Below are 20,290 nucleotides of genomic sequence, written 5' to 3' on the forward strand. Positions count from 1 at the left end.
TCTCTCTCTCTCTCTCTCTCTCTCTCTCTCTCTCTCTCTCTCTCTCTGTCACAGGGCAACTAGGGAATTTTTTTTTTTTTTGGCTGTTGCAGCATAAGCCTCAGGCTTCCTTGCACCATATAGCTAATAATAATGATGACAACAGAACAATGCATGCAGTGTGCACACACGCCGCACAAAAATAACATTACACATACTTCTGACCATTTTGGATTCAACACCTACTGTTGAAGTAAAGTCCTTGCTTCTAAATCTGGAACAAACACACCGATGAGCCAAAACATTTTGACCAGCAAGTCGTTATGCAGACAGAAGCAATTCCAGGTGAAGTACCATGCATTTGCAGGTCAGGACACTGTATAAAAAACACCTGATACTAAGCTCCATTAATCAGTGTTACTCTTGTTCTTCAGATGGGAAAGGCAGCGGACTTGAGCGAGTTTGACAAAGGCCAAATTGTAATGACCAGACGACTGGGTCGTATCATATCCGAAACGGCACGGCTGGCGGGGTGCTCACAGTCAGCTGTGGTTAGTACCTACTGAAAGTGGTCCGAGGAGAGGATACCCACGAACTGCCAGCGAAGCATTGGACCACCACCGTTCGTCGATGCTCGAGATGAGCAAAGGCTCTCCTGGATGGCACATGGCAACAGAAGGGTGACTGTGGCACAACACACAGTACATCTAACTCTGCTTAAAATGGGGCTGCATGGCTGCAGGCCACTCCAAGTGCCCATGCCAACCACAGTTCACTGGCGACAGCGCCTGCAATGGGCACGCATGCATCGAAACTGAACCTTGAGTGATTGGAAGAAGGTTATCTGGTCTGATGAATCACGTTTCCTGTCACACCACGTGGACGGCCGGGTACATGTGCGTCATTTACCTGGGGAAGTGATGGCACCTGTATTCACTGTGGGACAAAAACAAGCCGGTGGCGGTGGTGTCATGCTTTGGGCGATTGTTCTGCTGGGATACCCTGGGTTCAGTCATCCATGTGCAGGGCACTCTGACATCTACCACCTACCTAAACATTGTTGCTGACCAGATACACCCTTTCATGGCGACCGCTTTCCACTCTGGCGGTGCTGTCTTTCAGCAGGATAATGCGTCATGCCACACCGTCCGGATTGTTCGAGACTGGTTCATTGAACATGAGGAAGACTTCCAGGTATTGCCTGGCCTCCAAATTCCCCAGACATTAATCCCATCGCGGCAACTCCGATCTGTGGCATCTCAACTACGGACCTTACGGGAGTTAAAAGGATCCTGATGTTGGTTGTTGTACCAACAACAAGATACCAACAACCAGCTGGTTGTTGGTATCAACAACTGGTACTAACAACCAGCTGGTTGTTGGTACCACATACTACAAGACACATTTAGAAATCTTGTAGCATCCATGCCTCACCGGGTATGAGCTGTTTTGGCTGCATGTGGAGGACCAACGTGATATTAGGTAAGTGGTCATAATGTTTTGGCTTGTCGGTGTAAATGTCTTCTGTTGGAGATTGAGCATCATGGATAAAGATCACAAAGACATCCTTTGTGATCACAAAGAATGTTTTTAAAATGAAATGGGTGATAGTATCCTCTGCTTTTTGTACTTTTCTGAGACAGCTTTTAATTAGAAGGTTAGAACTGTTCAGGGTCAAGGTTTTAGTATTTACGAAACTTGTTAAATGTACAGTAACAAACATTGGCAACTGGAAAATAAAGTTGTAATTTATCACCATTCAGAAGATTAAATTCAGGCACTTTCATTAAAATCTTTAAATGTTGTATAGCAGCTATTACAGTTCTGTCTTTGATCTATATTGTGGAAGATTGGCATATTCAGCTTACACAAATGCAAGAAAGAATTAAGAACTTTGAGTAATTCCTTTAGAGGGGTCCATAGTTAATTGCAGTAAACCACAACTGTGCAGCAAGATGTTTTGTTGATTATTCACAATGAAACACAATTTTTGTATTTAAAATTTAGTTGTAGATTTGGGTCCAACACCTTCAATATAAATATACCTCCACTCTAGATCTGCAACAAACAAAGTTCTTTTTATTGGAGACTGGGTGTCTTGGATAAAGTCTCTAGAGAAGAACACTGCTTACAGGGGATGGCTATACAGATGGAACAGATGTTAGCCTGGTTTAATTATTTGAGACACTAGTATAGGTTGTCATTTGTTGGCAAAATTGAACTTATCATTTTGTGTAGTTTAGTGTGTGTGTGTGTGTGTGTGTGTGTGTGTGTGTGTGTGTGTGTGTGTGTGTGTGTGTGTGTGTGTGTGTGTGTGTGTGTGTGTTTCCTATATCAGTGTTGATAAAGTTATTACCAATTTTAAAAAAAACTGAAGTTAGAAGGTAAGAGCTGCTTAGGGTTGAAGTTTTCATATTTGCAAAGTTCGTTAGGTTTACAGCAGCAAGCATGAAAACATGGAAAATCATGTAATTTGTTCCTCTCCAGAAGGTTGTAGATTTGGCTATAAAGGTGCAAAGAAAGACAAGGTAAGATGAGATTTAAATTCTTCAATATCTGGGAATTCTTCTCTTGGTCCTGTTATTTCACCGGTGTGTGTGTATATATATATATATCTGTACATCTGTAAACTTATTTCTTAACTGTCTTCTTACAGCAACCATATATTTTGTATGCCATACACTGATACCAGTCTTCAGCAGAATATTCAGGAGTTAAGTTTTAATGAAATTATGGTAAGCTGTTCATGATATAAATGTTTAATACAAAGGGTACTAGGAAAGTTTTGCAATATGACGCAACAATGAATCACAGGAAGCTGCTTGTTGCTGCATGTTGAGACATGTTCATACGTGCATAGTAGCCGCCGCGCCAAGTCGATGGGCTCAGTTATTCATTAGTAGTGAGAGTGTAAAGTGCTTGCGATGGCATCGTGGTCACGAAATGAGATAAGGACAGTTTTGCGGTATAATTTTGTGCGTGGTTTAACCATAGACCAGTGCTTAGAAGAAATGACTCTTGCACTAGATGATGATTGTCCACATCGTACAACGATATTCAGGTGGTATAGAGAATTTCAAAGGGGAAATTTCACTCTGGAGGATTCGGAGAGGCCGGGAAGGCCACGAACGTCAGTTACGGAGGAAAACGTTACTGCTGTGAGGAAAATGCTTGACGAAAACAGGCGAGTGACCTCCAACAGATAGAGGATACTTTGGGCCTAAATGCACCAGCAATTCGTTCGATTCTGCAAGATCATTTGCACGTGAAGAAACTTTGTTCTCTCTGGGTGCCGCATCAACTGACTGAAGAGCAGATGACACGACGTGTGACTTGGTGCCGGGAGATGTTAAAAAAGTTTGATAAGGGACAATCTCGGTATGTGAACAACATCGTGACAGGTGACGAGACTTGGCTGTACTATTACGATCTGCCGACCAAGGCTCAAAACAAAGTTTGGGTCTTTGATGATGACGACACACCCGTAATTGTCAGAAAATCCCGATCTGTAAAGAAGAAAATGATAGCTGTATTTTTCAAATCGAGTGGAATTGTGGAACGTGTCGTTTTGGACACGCAGAAGACAGTCACAGCTAAGTGGTATACTGAACAATGCCTGCCTAAAGTCATTGGATCTATGAAGAACCTGCGGCCAAAGTCAAGAATGGACACCTGGTACCTCCATCACGATAATGCTGCAGCTCACCTCGCCAAAGCCTGCACCGAATATTTGACCACGACAGGACTGAAACTTCTCGAGCACCCTCCCTACAGTCCATACCTTGCTCCCTGCGACTTTGCACTGTTCCCGCATGTGAAAATGGAGCTAAAAGGGAGGCGGTTTTCCAGTGATGAGGACCTTCTACGGGCTTGCGACAACGAGTGTGCTTTACTCCCTAGTGAAACTTGGCAGAACTGGTTTAAAGATTGGTTTCGGAGGATGGAGAGGTGTATTGAATGTAGAGGAAATTACTTTGAAAAAATTAAATAAACAAAGCTGTATTGCAAAACTTTCCTAGTACCCTTTGTATAATTTATTCTGAAAACAGTTAAGCTTCATCAGTAATATACTTTAAATCAATTTCAGATTATGGTTTCTGGTAAAATTTTTATTTAGTTGACCTCACATAATACAGTTAAATACAGTTTACTCACCAAAATACTATTGATGAACTATAAGAGAAAACACGTTTTTGAGAAATGTGACTTTAGTAGAAGTCTGTGAATTGTTTCATTTTGACTGTAGAAATGAGATTGCTGGACACTCAGAGAATATGTTGAAATCTGATCTGGCATGGTTATAATGTTATTAAACGTTGCACAAACTCTTCCTGTATGGAAACTATGGTAATTGAAACAAAAATAGAGAGTGTGTGTGTGTGTGTGTGTGTGTGTGTGTGTGTGTGTGTGTGTGTGTGTGTGTGTGTGTGTGTGTGTGTGTGTGTACAGATGTAATCTAAACTGAAACCCTTTTTCAACACAATTATTTACAGAAGAAGATTGCCATGTGTTACCTTTGTCAATAACAAGCAGCCACTTAGCAGTCAAAAATTAGAAGAGGAGTATTGTTTCTGACCGCTTGGTGTCTTAGAGAAAAGTTATGAATGGGTTACTCCCATACACCTATAAAACCTTGTATATACAAGTAGAGTAGATAATGTGCAGTTATGTTATTTTAGTAATTTGTGTATTAAACAGGTCACAATTAATTCATTAATTAAAGTAAAATTGAAATGGCTATGCATATAAATGGAAAGTTAATGCAAAATTAATGAACTAAGTTCTATGAGAAATTATCGAGTTCTTAAAATACTGTGATTGTTAGACTAAACTCCCCTTCAATCTTTCCCAGGTCTGGAATCTTTCACATTTGAGATTCCCACATGTTTCAAAGAGCATCATGGGAGTATAGATATTTCTTTTAAATACAGCACGTGCTCCACTCTCTACTAATTTTTTTTTCAACTGTAAATGTTTTTAACTAAACAAAAGTCCATCGTTATGACTATTGGCCTTATCAGTTTTATATTACTCAGTTTTTTAACTAACTTTCCTTCATGACAACCAGGGACGGAGTTGTGCACCTCTGCCTCCTTGATCATATTTTGAATTCTGTCAAAGTAAATTAATTTATTTTTTAATTTTTAATTTAATAAATTAATTTTTCAACCCAAAATTTAGTCATCATTTCACCTGAATAACTATTGCAGATTGTATAAGGTGAGCACCATACATTTAGAATTTGCTATTTGGAATTTAGTTTGAACTAAGTTCTTCCACTGACTTGAAATCCTCTTCATAGTTTTTCTGATGATAGCTCACTACATTTCTTCTTCCCATTTGAGGAACTCTGATCTCCGCAAACAACTTCAATTTCTGAAATATTCATGATAAATTCCTTAAATTCCAATCTTCAGCTAATTTTCAATGGTGTAAATAAAACTTAACCGCAATCCTTTTGAAACTCACAAAAAAGTGTCTACTGATCTTTTCTTCTTCAGGGACACTTAGACTTCCAGACAAAGCCACATATTTCCATTGTTGATCATTCTGACTTTAAGTCTCCTTTGGCACATCACAAATATTGCTCTCAGTGTTACCTCTAAACAGCTACTGACTATATACAGATCCCAAATCTGCCCTCTGTTACAAATCCCTTTACTCTGTTCAAAAGAGAGGAGTCAGATTAATTAGTGACCCCTATTACCAAATCTCTTTGCCCTCTGGTTGACTTCAATTTTTGGTGCATACCGTTTTTATAGATATGAGTACTGTTCTTTTGAATTGGCACCTGCAACCAGTAAATGGATATTCAACCAGTCAGTACCCTACCTTTTATGTTGGGGTTCTGATTTCTCATTAGAAAAAAACTTGATTTGAATTTAGCTGCAGAGAGAAAAGTGACCGATGGACAAACCCCATTGATTGCTTTCCTTGTATCTCTATTTCTGCTACAATTTATGGGTATTATCCTTTTTGCAACTACAGTACCTTTTACTAAATTTCTATATACAACTGATAATAGTAACACATGCTATAGCATGCATATATACAAGGGGTGAACAGTTAATTCGCAAACTGGTGCAAGATTTTGTTTACCGCGTGAACTTTCCATAGCTGCCGCTAGAGGCACTCTCCTTGATCACTACTGAGCAGACTATGTGTACATGCCAGTACTTGTCGAGCTAGTGTTGTGTGAAGAATTTTTTAGCCACATGTCACTGACTATTGTTTTGAAACAATCATGTCGCACATACAGAATGAACAGTGGTATATGATTCGTTATTATGTCAGACAGGGCCTAAATGCATCAGAAACAGTTAAAACAGATGAATGAAGTGTATGGTATTCAGTGTCTTGGTAGGATGGCCATATTTAAATCGCACAAGCCGTGAGTCTGTTGCATCAGACCCAAGACCCAGTCAGCCTTCCTCCTCAACAACTCCTGAGCAAATTGCAAAATCCCCCTAAATCTCGGATGAAGACAGGAGAATTACATTTTGTGAATTAGCTGTTAGAATGTCCATTTCATACGGTAGTGCTCGCAATATTGTGAAAGATCACCTGAAAATGTCGTAAATCTGTGCTCACTGGATTTCACTCAGTTTGACTCCAGAACATAAACAGCAAAGAGTAGACTTGTGCAAAGAAATGCTTGATCATTTTAAAAATGATCTGTTCTGGGTCAGAACTTCTTAAATCGAATAGTGACTTGTGATGAAACTTAAATTTTTCATTATGATCCAGAGACAAAACAATAGTCGAGTGATTGGAAGCATTCTGATTCAAGGCGCCTCCGTAGCCAGGTGGGAAGGAGCAGCAGTGCGTAGCACACGCTTCTTGATTAGACCGGGGTTCAAGCTCGTCACCACCAAATACAGAGGATGCGGAAAGGTCAGGGAATGACCACTGCATATCACGGAGCAATATGGCCTTAGTTGCCAATGCTCCCAAAAACCAAATAACAAACAAACAAACATTCTGATTCACCAAGACCGAAGAAATTTTGAGCTTATCATCTAGCTGACAAACAAATGGTTGTTATGGTTTTTTTTTTTTTTTTTTTTTTTTTGTGACATAAATGGCATTCTTGTTACACATTTTTTGCCTCATGCATCAACTATGAATAAAAAAGCATATTCTGAGGTTCTCAGAGTCAAACTTTACCTCACCATTTCTGAGAAATGTCAAGAACTTTCTGGTGTGAGGTGGTTTCTCTCTCAAGACAATGCCAAGCTCCATACAGCTAATATTGTGCAGGCAGTGATCATTGCCATATGTGCCGAGGTTCTGCGACACCCCCCTATTCACCAGACTTAGCCCCATGTGATCCCTGTTTGCATGTCTGAAGAAAGCTCTGAAAGGCAAACATTTCGGGTCCAACACAATGATGCTTGCAGTGCCACAACTGAAACACTTCGCAGTATTTCGAAAAATGGTTTGCAAGATGCATTTAATGCGTGGGTATGATGTCAGCGAAAGTATGTAAAGTTCAAGGGAGAGTATTTTGAGAAAGAGAAATCCACAGAAGATTCAGATGACAATTAAGATAAGACCTTGCACCAGTCTTCAAATTAAATGGTTACCCCCCCTCGTATAACAGTCAGGGGTAGGTTCTGTAAAAGTTAAAAATTGATGTTACATACCCTATTTTCAAATTTATATTTACAGTAAATCTTATGCTATGATTCGTGAATAACATATTAAAATTCGAAGGTTATTAAGTAAAAATTTATTTAAATGAAACAAGCACATACGTGAGTGATATTCGTTTGTTATTGGTGACTAATTTTTCCTCAGAGAAAATGGTGAGAATATTCTTCGACTGGTTTTCTAATTTATTATGTAAGGTTAGTTGCTTAATGTTTTTTTTCCACTCTTTTTTTATTTTATTTTCTAAAAGAATTTTATAAATGCTCATCAGATCATTTCTGAATTATAGTGCATAATAGAAATGTGTGCTATATAACAGTTTTATAGCACATAACAGTTTTCTTTGAATATGCAACTTTTTTTTTTTTTTTTCATTGTCCAGATCCATGCTGCAAACATTTTCCAAAACTTAAAACTCCCATTTCTATTTCAATATTTTGTTATTTATTTATTTTTTTTTTTTTTTTTTGATAATTTAAAATATGTTTGCAGCATGATTTAAACCACTTCTCTTTTTTTCTTTCTTGTGTGTGAGCATGTGCTTGCGCACATGTGTATGCTCATTCACAGCATGGGTAGTAAGATCATCTATACAGTATATAGGAACTATGTATATATTTTTATATATAACATAAATCAAAATGCACAACACACTCACTGGCAATCATTAACTCAAATGATGCTAATGAAAAGGAGTGTAACATGGCATGTTACACTCTTTCCCAGTGCATAGATTTTTTGGTGTTACTTATAATTTTCATATTCATAGTGAAAAACGAGGTCTAATAAATATGTGCATAACTTGAAATGTATTAGCATTAGTAGAGACATACAATGCAAGAAAGAAAGTTTATGCAGCCAAGCAATGCAGCTCTTCCCATTTCACCCATCCATTCCCTCCAAATATTTGTCCAGTTCTTGAATTTATTTAAGTTATCAACTTCCACAATGACCAATGGAAGTTTGTTCCCATCTGCTGGCTAAAGGCAAATTTCCGTACATCTGTTCTACAACTGTTTTTCCTCGATTTGAATTTATGTCCCCTCAGGGCATAATCTGAGCAAGAGGAAGAATCTCATCCGCATTGAGCTTGCTCAACCCATTCATGGCCTTATAAACCTCAATAGGTCACCACTCCAGATGTTGCAATTTGCAGAGTTTAAGCCTTTCTTGGTAAGAGCAGCCCCTTGTTTCCATCACTAGTCTTGTTGCCCTTCTCTGTACTCTCTCTACCTCCTTCCTAAAATGAGGCCTCCAGGTGTGGCCTGACCACTGCCTTATACAAGGAGATAATTACCTCCTTATTCCTGCTAGCAAAATTCCTGTATATCACTGCTCAGAAAACTTCATATCTGACTGCACAATTATCCTCAAGTCTTTTTCATTCTCTACTACTCGGACGTTGCTGCTACCCATAGGCAGTACATTTCCATTTGTCAATGTTAAACTTCATTTGCCACCTCTCAGCCCATCTGCTCAACTTTTCTAGATCCTGTTGCAGTAGCGTACTGTCATTAAAAATCCTGCCTTCATCAATATCATTAATATAAGTCCATGAAGAGCAATGTCCATTGATTCCCACTCTCTATCTTCTCCCACTCAACCATTCCTTATTCCATAGCAGCAACTTTCCTTTAATGGGATAGTTCTCCAATTTGTACAGCAGTCTTCTATGTGCAACAGTATCAAAATCTTTCCTGAAATCGCAAGTACAGTAAAAGTCCGAAAATCTGAACTTTTTGAAAACTCACAAACTTCTAAAATTTAGCAGACTTGTGTGTGAGTGCCACAGATGCGCAGCAACAACAAGCGAGTTCGCGGTCACCATTTTGTAACGAGCAGTCAAACCATGGCAACGCTACGATTTTTGTCCTACTCTTTCCATTTACCATATATAGCATACGTATTTACAAGCCAATAATAATGGCTCCTAAAATAGATAAACTTCGTGATGTGAAGAGAAAGAAGAACACATTGAAATTGAGTGACAAACTTGAAATAATTAAGAAACTAGAACGTGGTGTGAGTAATACTGTTTTACTGGAAACATATAACAATGGAAAGTCTACAATTCATGATATAAAAAAGACAAAGAATAAAATTCTAGAATTCACAGCCTCGTCTGAGCCTTACAGTAGAATTGCCAAGAGAAAAAGTTCCATTGGCCAAAATAGAATCTCAATAAAGTGTTGTACGAATGGTTTTTGCTAAAACGATTGGAAGGAATGGCAATTTCTGGGCCAATGCTTATTGCCAAAGCAAGGTTTTTTTAAGGAGCAAATGAACATTGAATCAGAGTGCACATTTAGTGATGGATGGCTTAGGAATTTCAATGCTCGTTATGGTATTAGAGACAGTTAGATATTGCTGGAGAAAGACAGTCGGCTGATACACAAGCAGGAACAGAATATAGTGCAACGTTTGAAAAAATTGTATCTGACCTTACAGCCGATCAAATTTATAATGCTGATGAAACAGTGGTTTACTGGAAGTGTTTGCCCACAAAAACTTTGGCTGGAAACCAAGAACGAAATGCAACAGGGTTTAAGCTTAATAAGGAAAGAGTAACTGTTCTTGTGTGTACTAATGCTTCAGTTCAGTATAAAATTAAGCTTTTGATGATTGGTAAATTGCAGTCCCCATGGGCCTTTAAAGGAATTGTGCACTTACCTGTGACTTATAAAGCCCAAAAGAATGCTTGGATGGACAAAGATATATTTTGCGATTGGTTTGTTCATGATTTTGTTCCATCAGTTCGTCAGAAATTGAGAAGATTGGGGAAGCCTGCAAATACAAAGTGCCTGCTACTTCTCAACAACTGTAGGGCCCACCTGCACAAATCAAAATTAGTGTGATTGCGGAAATATTTTTGCATGTTACTTGCCATCAAACATAACACCATTAATTCAACCCGTGGATCAAGGAGTCATTAGGAACTTTAAATGTCACTATAAAAATGATTTTATGACGAAAATGATGCATAAGAATGTCGACCCTTCAGAATTTCAACACAGTTTTACAGGGGATATTCATGTGTTGTTGTGGCAGATCCCAGGGTTTCCCCCAATAGCCACTGTTTTACTCCTTTGTTGAGGCTCATGCGAAAACCAGCCATTTGTATGTAGTGTGTTGGGTGTGTAAATGTTATGATGTGTTCTGTTGTTATGTAGTCAGCCGATACCTGGCTCTTAGCTGGTGGGAAGCAGCAACACCTGGTCACAGCATCCCCCCCCACCATGTGGAGGCGGCCAGGATCTGCTACCTTCATGATCTACTACCAGGATCTACTACCGAAACAAAGTTATGAGAAAAGGAAAATGGGAATAGCTGGAAAAGTTAGGGGTGGTGGGCAAGGAAAAAAGTGCAGCATGGAGCCAGAAGAGGGACTCGCCATAATAAAAGGAAGTTAAGAGAAATTGATAAAAGGAAAAGAGGAGGTGGAGGCATTTTCAGCCTTTGTACACGACACACATCGTGGTGTAATCCTATCCTAAATTAGGATTAGCAATTCCTATCCTGTGACCAGAATTAGGAAATGTCGAGGCATGTCCTCAATAGATACTTCAGCTTGAAGGGTAGCTCTTCCAACTGTGAAGATTTCTTTAGGACTCCCATGTTTGATAGGAGATCCTCTTGGAGCAAAGGCATATCAGGCTATGACAGACCAGGAGGAGGTTCGGTAGTTGCAGCAATCCTTAATTTCAATGTTAGATAATAAGTATCCAATGGCATGGCACAGCTGAAGCACTAGAGTCAAACTACATACACTATTTACAATTTCTAACACAGTAGGTTTGTCACTTCATTCAATAAGGATTTAACTTCCATCACGTAATGTTCGTGAGACAAAATGCAAGAAGTAACGGTTGAAGCTTTTATGCTACTTGTCAGCTTACATAGTAGTGGTAGTAACACCAGTTCTTATAAGAAGACATAGATAAATAAGTGATAATGTAATGATATATTGCAATCCAATATATTAGTCAATTCTTTCTAGATAGCAGTTCTTGTTTAGTCTTCAAAGAGAATTTCAGTCCTTGTTCGAGTCTTTCTCTTGATTCAGATTCAGGCTATCTCAGGGCAGCAGCTCTTGATTCCTCTTGTCGTTTAAATGCTAGTGTTGCAAATAAGTTAAAAGCTTCAAATGCATCTTGTGATTGGATCAACAAAGGTTTATTCTCCCTGTCATAGGAACCAGTAATGAGTTGTAGTTCATTCTGTAAGTCAGTATAATAGTGACACTCCAAAAGAATATGATCTGCATCCTCTTCACCTCCACACATGCAAAGAGGAGAAGTAGACAGTCCAAGTTTATATAGCTTGCTATTGAAACTGCTGTGACCTGACAAAAGGTATGTTCCATATAGTCCAGGAGCAAACCACAATAGTTCACTTTTCCTGAATTCCCTTACATTAGGCAAATATTCTCTTGTCACTTTTCCCGTCTCCGATACAGACCAGTCAGCCTGCCACTTATTAGCATAAATAGTGTGCAATCTTTTCTTTTCGGTTGTTATTGGAACACTCAGGTCAAGTTCCACGTTATCAAGAGAATAGGGTGTGCTTTTTTCAGGTGGTATCTCAAATATCTATACAGGACCTCATATTGTATTGACATCCTTCCTGTCAGGACCTGCAACGCTGCAGTAGAAATTGTTCTACATGCTCTCGATAACATAAGAAGGGCAGCACGCTGTGCCTGCAATTACTGTTTGATAATGGCACACTTGGTTGCCCTATATTCCCAGGCACCAGCACCATATGTGATAATGGACAGGAATATGCAGTTATAATACAATCTCAATGAGTGACCTTTAAGGCCCCTCTCTTGTTGTGTTACTTGTCTCAATCTAGATAATAATGACTTGCATTTTTCTTTAATGTATTTTGCATGGGGTATAAATCTCAGACCGTCATCCAAAATAATTCCCAAGTATTTTGTGGTTGAACTGTATTTAATAGCGTGTCCTTTATATTTTATTTGAGGGGGACGTCCTCTGTCTAACCTGCCTTTAAGCAACATTTGGGACGTTTTACTTGTAGATACCTGGAGTTTATGCTTGTCAGACCACACAGACAGCTCCTGCAGTACCCAGTTGGCAACATCTTCAAGAGACTTCCTGGAGTTTCCTTGGACCAAGATGGTTAAGTCATCTGCATATGAGATCATGGTTGTTGCATCAAAATGTTTATTTAACCAGGAGTCTAACACTAAATTCCAGCACAGGGCCCCAAGAAAAGTTACCAGTGGATGCCCACAGGGGCATCCACTGGTAACTTTTCTTGAAACTTGAATGGAACCACTCTTAACAACACAACAAGTGAACGCTGTGAAAAGTAGCTCATTAGCAACCAGTATATAGGTGTAGACACGTCAGCCTTCTGGAACCTCTCCAGGGCACTTTGCCACTAAAGGGTGTCAAAGACCCCGTTGAAGTCCACCAAGCAGATATTTAGTCATAGTTTCCCCCTGCTAGTAACACCAGTATGTCAGTAGGATCAAATCTAGAGAAGCAATGGCATCTTCGGTTCCTCTGTTCTTTGTAAATCCAAACTGTACAGGTGAAGAAAGTCCTTTCGTAACATAGGTAGTCAAAAATGACTCGCAATAACTTTTTCAAGAGCCTTACCCACAACAGGGAGCAAGGCAATAGGCCTATAAGACAGCAGAATCGATTCTGACTTCTTTGGATTTTTGAGAAGAATTTTTAAGTTAGCAATTTTCCAAATTGCCGGGAAAATACACTGATTAAGACAACAGTTGAATAATGTTGCAATAACTACAGGAACCGTTTTCCATACGCGCTTGAGCACTTCCACCTCAATGCCATCAAGTCCAGGACATTTGCCCGTACGCATGGACTGGATAGCAATATCAATGTCCTCAAAGGTAAAAGGAGGTTCATCAGGCGAGCCCGAATAACAAGCGTTTTTCACTCTGATGTCTAGCTGTTTTGGATCCTTACATACTTCTTCTTGATAAATAATAACAACAAGGATCCTATTCATGGTGGGTACCCAAGATATGGTTTTTTGATCATCAATAGTTGTAATCGATGCAAACACTTCACTAGTTGGAATTTTATTGTTTATTAATCTGTAATAAACAATATTGTTTATTACAGATTAATAAACTTGGGTGCTCACTAGTTGCTCCCACGAAGCTTTTTTCCTCTTGTAGATTTCCTGATGATAGTTTCTACGGGCTTGTTTGTATCTGTTTTGCAAAAGAACAACCTCCAAAGTGGGACAAAATCTGTCTCTCTTTGCTTTCTGGAAATCTCTTCTTGCCTGTCTTGTCAATGATTTTAATTGTGTTGTCTGAGGACCACCATGGCACATGGTAGGGCTTCCTTTTCCTATAGCTCATGGACTATCTGCAAGCTGTAATAATTATGTTTTGAACTACTCATGCCTGTTTATCTGCAGTGAGAGTAGTCAATTGTTCTATTTGGCCTTGTGTAAAGGAGTCTTTAAGTGCGGAGTCAAATTTATCCCACTTTGCTTTCTTTGTGTAAAATCTTTGGTATGTCAGTAGGATCAAATCTGGATTGCCGTTGATCACAATTAAGTTGGAATGTCATGATGTTATGATTGCTGGCAGACCAGCTAAGGTGCAACTTCCAGTTGGAAAGTCTCTGACTAATAGCAGAAGATGCGAGAGTAATGTCGATGTGAGAAGAATCCATAGGCGTCACACATGTTGGTGGATGGCCAGGGGTATTTAATATAGTTAAGTGGTGAGACAAGATTAGGTCTTCCATTAGTTCACCCTTTTCATTTGTAGTTGCAGCACTCCACAGAGTAGACTCAGCATTTGCATCCATCATAACAATAACGTTCTTCCCACGTAGAATATTAAGTGTCATATCCAGGTAGTCCACAAACAGTATTGGGAGCATTGACAGTATAACGAGATAGCATAGACTTAGCCAAACTGGCCTTCCAAACACACAAACAGCATGGGTGGAGCAGAGACTGGGAATTCTTGTAACTGTGAGACTTGGATCTAAGATGACTATTGCAGTCCAAATCAGACATCGGGTATTTCCACCAGTTCTAACCGTAGTTGAATTGGATTGTACTATTCTATAGCAAATGGGAAGTCCCTTTACAAGGCCCTTGTATGAACAGGGCTCTTGAAGAGCCATAACCCGAATAAAATGTTCTTGCGACACTTTTGTTAAGTCATTTGTAACTGAAATGGATAGTTGGCAATTAAGCTGCAAAAACCTGATTTCTGTTGATTGTGAAGTACTAGAATTAATACTTGACGTTGTGTTTCTATCCATAAAATGTCTTTGAACAAACAGCATCTACGGCTTTTAAGTAACCTTGGCATTTGGAATCTCTGAAGGAGTGGGCACAGTTCCTCTTTCGCTTCTTACAGTTTGGACATTCAGCTGGTTTCTCTTTATTTGGGCAATCTATAAGGTTGTGACCGGTTAGACCACAGTGCCCACAAGTTTGTGCTTCTTGATGACATGATCTTACAGAGTGCCCATATCCCAGGCATTTATAGCACCTGGGAACTATGGTATAATCTTTAACCATGTGAGATGTATACCCTAGAAAAATTCTACGATCAGACAAAAGAATCTTGCGAATCGTACCAGCGACTTCTAAAATCCAGATTATGTTGGACTTATTAGGTTTTTGGCTTAATTTGCTCTTTTACATCCTCAAATGTAGTCATAGTCCTTTAAATTTTTCTGATAGATATCTTCTATTATATCCTCAATCTTGGAGTCTTTGTGTGAACATCATAAATCACAATAGTTGGGCCCACCTTTCTGGGCAGTTCAGGTTTTAAACCACACTCTTATAATTTGACACAGTTTTTGATCTTTTCAAGATCTTCAGGGGTAGCATTTTCAATTAATACCCCGTTTGCCTGTATTTTCCGCATCTGACTTTGATATCCTTTATGTCAGAGGTTAATTTAGCTTTAATCTCTTGTTTTACCTCCTCACTTGTAGCACAGGTGCTGCCCTCCTGCAAATTAATCAAAATTATGTGTTGCTGCTGTGTAGACTTACCCGCTGTTAATTTTACGGTCTGCATAGCTTGAGCATATGGTAAAGATGACTGAGAGAAACGAGGATGAAAATCCTTAGGTATTTTATAATTCTCTTGTATTTTGGTTATCTGGAATTCTTTTTCATCCAGCTTTGTTTTAAGGTGCTCATTCTCCATGATCAAATTGATTAGGATCTGCTCTGTTGCAGACCAGATGTCTTGTATTTCAGTGGTTACTTGCTTTGTTAGCCTGCCCCTATCAGAAAGAATGGTAGAGAGGGCAGTTCTTAAAGAAAAAACTTGTTCCATACGTACCCCTAAGATCCATTGAAGGCTCAGGCAAAGTCTTCTCCAAGGGTGTGGGTAAGTCTTTGGGATCTAGGCTAGGAATTTCCACTGTAGGTTCTTTATGAGTGGAAGCAGTCACTTTGGTCACATTATCACTTCCAGCAACAGACTGTGCAGAGGAAAATAATTGTGGGAAACCATCCAAGAATTAATTTTGAAGGGCCGAATCCATTTTGTATTAATGGTTCTTGAATTTAATTGAGTTTTAAGATTTTTTTTTTTTTTTTTTTTAATTTTTAATGTTGTCTATAGCTGAGTTATAGATTTTAATTAGACTTGTTTATAAATGAGTTATAAACAAAGATATTCGAGTAATATAGGTGTTACAATATTCAGGCTTGAGAGTGTTGGCTCCCTTCATTTGGGCAGCTTCCATCAATCAGGTTGAGGCCTTAGGGTCACGTGACCAAACGACAACAAAGGGTTTTGTTCTCATTCATCGAAGAAGCAGTAGTGGCTGCCTCAGGTAACATAATTATTCTAGTCACTAATTCAATCACCCATAAAACCAAAATAAATAAATAACTCTAGCATTATTAAAACCATATATAGTTGGAACGGAGTTAAAGTAGAGTCATCTAATCAAGGTTTAATCTAGTAGAAATTGTTACAAAGAGCATAAATTAACTTTGGCAACTACCAATGTTAATTAACGGCCGAACCTATATGGCATTTCCATGTTGCTGATCGTCGGAACGAGCAACATGTAACAAGGATTTAAAAACTTTCATATCTTTTCAATGCCTTAGAAACTCGGCATGGAATAAACGTCTGTGGACTTACCGTCACCTGGAGATCTTGATGGACACAAAATAAATCCAATTTGAGTGAATTAAAACCACTAAAGAACACTAAACTATATGGAACACTGATTTCATGCAGCCTTCCAATACTTGGTCAGTGCCATCTCCCCATACAGTTTTACAATCAAAGATGCAACATCTTCACTCACGACTGCATGGAATGTAACCAAGCCTGTAATTCTTTTAAGACCGCGCCGAAAGTTATGGCCGAATGTGATGTTTGCAGATCTACAATCTGATCGAAACGAAGATTTTTAAAGATTTCACATAGAGCTGAACGCATCTGAAGTGAAAGAACTGATGGAAACTGTTAAATTATGGAATGTAGTCAAGCCTGTAATTCTTTTAAGACTGTGCCGAATGTGATGTTTGCAGATCTACAATCTGATCGAAGATTTTTAAGGATTTCACATAAAGCTGAAGGCATCGGAAGTGAAAGAACTGATGGAAACTGTTAAATTATGTACGGAAGACAACCCTCTACGCAAACTTAATGCTGATAACATAGAAGAGTGGATACTTATCCATTCTTCTGGAAGATTAGCATTAACATCGGCACATAATGCAAGAAAGCAAGCTTATATAGCAATAGCCAAAAAAAAAACGCACAAACACTCCCTTATCATTTCACTCCTTCACTCACTCCAAGTGTTTGTCCAGTTTTGCCTTGAATCTGTTTAAGCTATCAACTCCTACAACAACAGATGGAAGTTTGTTCCAGCAATCAACCACCCTCTGGCTAAAGGCAAAATTCCGCACATCTATCCTACAACTGTCTTTCCTCAATTTGAATTTATGCCCTCTCAGGCGATTATTCTGAGCAAGAAGAAGAATCCCTTCAGCATTGAGCATGCTCTCTGTCTTCTCCCACTCAACCCTCCTTTTATCCATAGCAGCAATTTGCCTCCAGTGCCACACTGATCCAGTTTGTGCAGCAGTCTTCTATGTGCAACAATATCAAAAGCTTTTCTAAGATCCAAATATATGATATCAAAATTATTCTTTGCATCCAGTTCCTTTGTGACAACATCAGAATCCACAGGTAATTACCTGTATCTACCTTTGGTCCTCCTCTGTGGATTGGGGTCACATTGGCAGTGGTCACAGTGTGCTGAAGTGGGATTTACTCAAAGAGGTAACTACCATCAGGGGTAAAGGGAAGGATTTTTGCTTTCGTAAAGGCGACTACGATGGTCTGAGACAGTATTTAAATTCTATACAGTGGGACCAACTGATGATGTTACCAACAACAAATTCAAAATGGGAAGCATTCAAAGAACTTATCTTGGAAGCTACTAGGCTTTACATACCAACTAAGAAATATTGTTCAAGGTGTAGGTCTAATGGATGTCAGATGAACTAATGAGAGACATATGACAGAGAAGAAAAATGCATGGGATACATATAATTTAACATGTGACACAGAAGCCTATGACAGATGTAAGTTGATCTGTAACCAAGTTACAAAGGAGGTTAGACAAGCGAAGTCAGATTACAAGAAATATTTGGCAAAGGATGCAAAGAAAAACAGCAAAGAGTTCTTTACTTATGTAAACTCTAGAAGGAAAGGGATGAATCAGATTAGTCTACTTGATATCGATGGTTCAACTGTTGATGATCCTGCTCAGGTAGCTAACAAACTAAATGAATATTTCGCATCTACTTTCACACATGAGGAGTTATTCAGCGAGGGGAATGCCAGAGGTGTATTCAACTCTGGCAGCAAGCTAGATAATCTTGTAATAACTGAGAGTAAAGTGGAGGAAAAATTGTTGAAGATAAATACAAGAAAGGCCCCTGGGATGGATGGGATCTATCTAGTTATATTAAAGGAGGCAGCAAAGGAAGTAAGCAAACCCTTAGCCATAATTATGAGAGCTTCTTTGGATTTAGGAGAGGTACCCAAGGACTGGAGATGTGCAAATGTGACCCCAATTCACAAAGGAGGATCAAAGGGCGACACAAGTAATTATAGACCTGTTAGTTTAACTTCTGTTCCAGGAAAATTAATGGAGGCACTGCAGGATCATCTAGACTTCAGTTATAGCTCAGACACAGCATGGTTTTGTTAAGGGAAAGTCTTGCCTGACCAATTTGATTGGATACTATGATATGGTCACAAAGGAACTGGATGCAAGGAATAACTTTGATATCATATATTTGGATCTTAGAAAGGCTTTTGATACTATTGCACATGGAAGACTGCTGAACAAATTGGACCATTGGAGGCAAATTGCTGCTATGGATAAAGGGATGGTTCAGTGGGAGAAGACAGAGAGTGGTAATCAATGGACACTGCTCATCGTGGACTAATGTTATTAGTGGAGTCCCTCAGGGCTCAGTGTTGGGTCCATTATTGTTTTCTGTATTTATAAATGATATTGATGATGGTATATCAAGCTTAATGTCCAAGTTTGCAGACGATACAAAGTTTGGCAGGGTTGTTAAGAACACTAGTGACGCTATGCTGCTGTAACGGGATCTGGAAAGGTTGAGCACATGGGCTGAGAGGTGGCAAATGAAGTTTAACATTGACAAATGTAAAGCACTACATATGGGAAACAGCAACCCCAGGGCAACGTATCAACTCCGTGGTACTACACTGACAGTGGTAGAGAATAAAAAGGACCTGGGGGTAATTGTGCAGGCAGATATGAAGTTCTCTGAGCAGTGCAGACGAGCTGCAAGAGTAGCTCATTGTGTGTCAATGATATACAGGAATTTTTCTAGCAGGGATAAGGAGGTGATTATTCTCTTGTATAAGGCAATTGTCAGGCCACATCTTGAGTACTGTATACAGGTCTGGAGGCCTCATTTCAAGAAGGATGTAGAGCTGCTGGAACAAGTACAGAGAAGGGCAACAAGATTAGTGAATAGAACAAAGGGTTGCTCTTACGAAGAAAGGCTTAGGTTCTGCAAATTACAGTGTCTGTAGACTAAGCACCGGCGAGGTGATGTGATAGAGGTGTATAAAGCCTTGAATGGTTTGAGCATGCTCAATGCTGATGGGATTCTTCCTCTTGCTCAGAATAATCACCTGAGAGGGCATAAATTCAGATTGAGGAAAGACAGATGTAGGATAAATGTGTGGAAATTTGCCTTTAGCCAGCGGGTAGTTGGTTGTTGGAACAGACTTCCATCCCTTGTTGTGGAAGTTGATAGCCTAAATAAATTTAAGGCTCAGCTGGACAGGTATTTCGAATGAATGGAGGGGTGAAGTGGAAGTGTTTTGGCTGATGCTGCATAAGCTTGCTTTCTTACATCATATGCCTCTGCTAATGCTAATTCCCAGTCTATAGGTATCTCCCCTGAGTACAAGGAAGCTCTCATAATTATGGCTAAGGTTTTCTTAGCCATAATTATGAGATAATTATGGCTAAGAAAACCTCCTTTAATATAACTGGATAGATTCCATCCACCCCAGGTGCCTTTCTTATGTTTATCTTCAACAATTTCTCCTTCACTTTACTCTCAGTTGTTACAAGATT

The 20,290-nt window shown here is 39.1% G+C and overlaps 1 protein-coding gene across 1 annotated transcript in view; it reads left to right on the forward strand.

The window, feature by feature from the left end:
- LOC150083040 (nucleolar protein 11) overlaps positions 1 to 20,290 on the forward strand; it is a 290,218-nt gene that overhangs the window by 226,470 nt on the left and 43,458 nt on the right. The window contains exon 12 of the mRNA XM_090376991.1: positions 2,636 to 2,714. Within this exon, the coding sequence (XP_090233117.1) occupies positions 2,636 to 2,714 (79 nt within the window). The remainder of the gene's footprint in view (positions 1 to 2,635; positions 2,715 to 20,290) is intronic.

Source organism: Mastigoproctus giganteus, chromosome 7 (assembly GCF_048544385.1).
Source record: "Mastigoproctus giganteus isolate SK-2022 chromosome 7, ASM4854438v1, whole genome shotgun sequence".
Lineage (NCBI taxonomy): Eukaryota > Metazoa > Arthropoda > Arachnida > Uropygi > Thelyphonidae > Mastigoproctus > Mastigoproctus giganteus.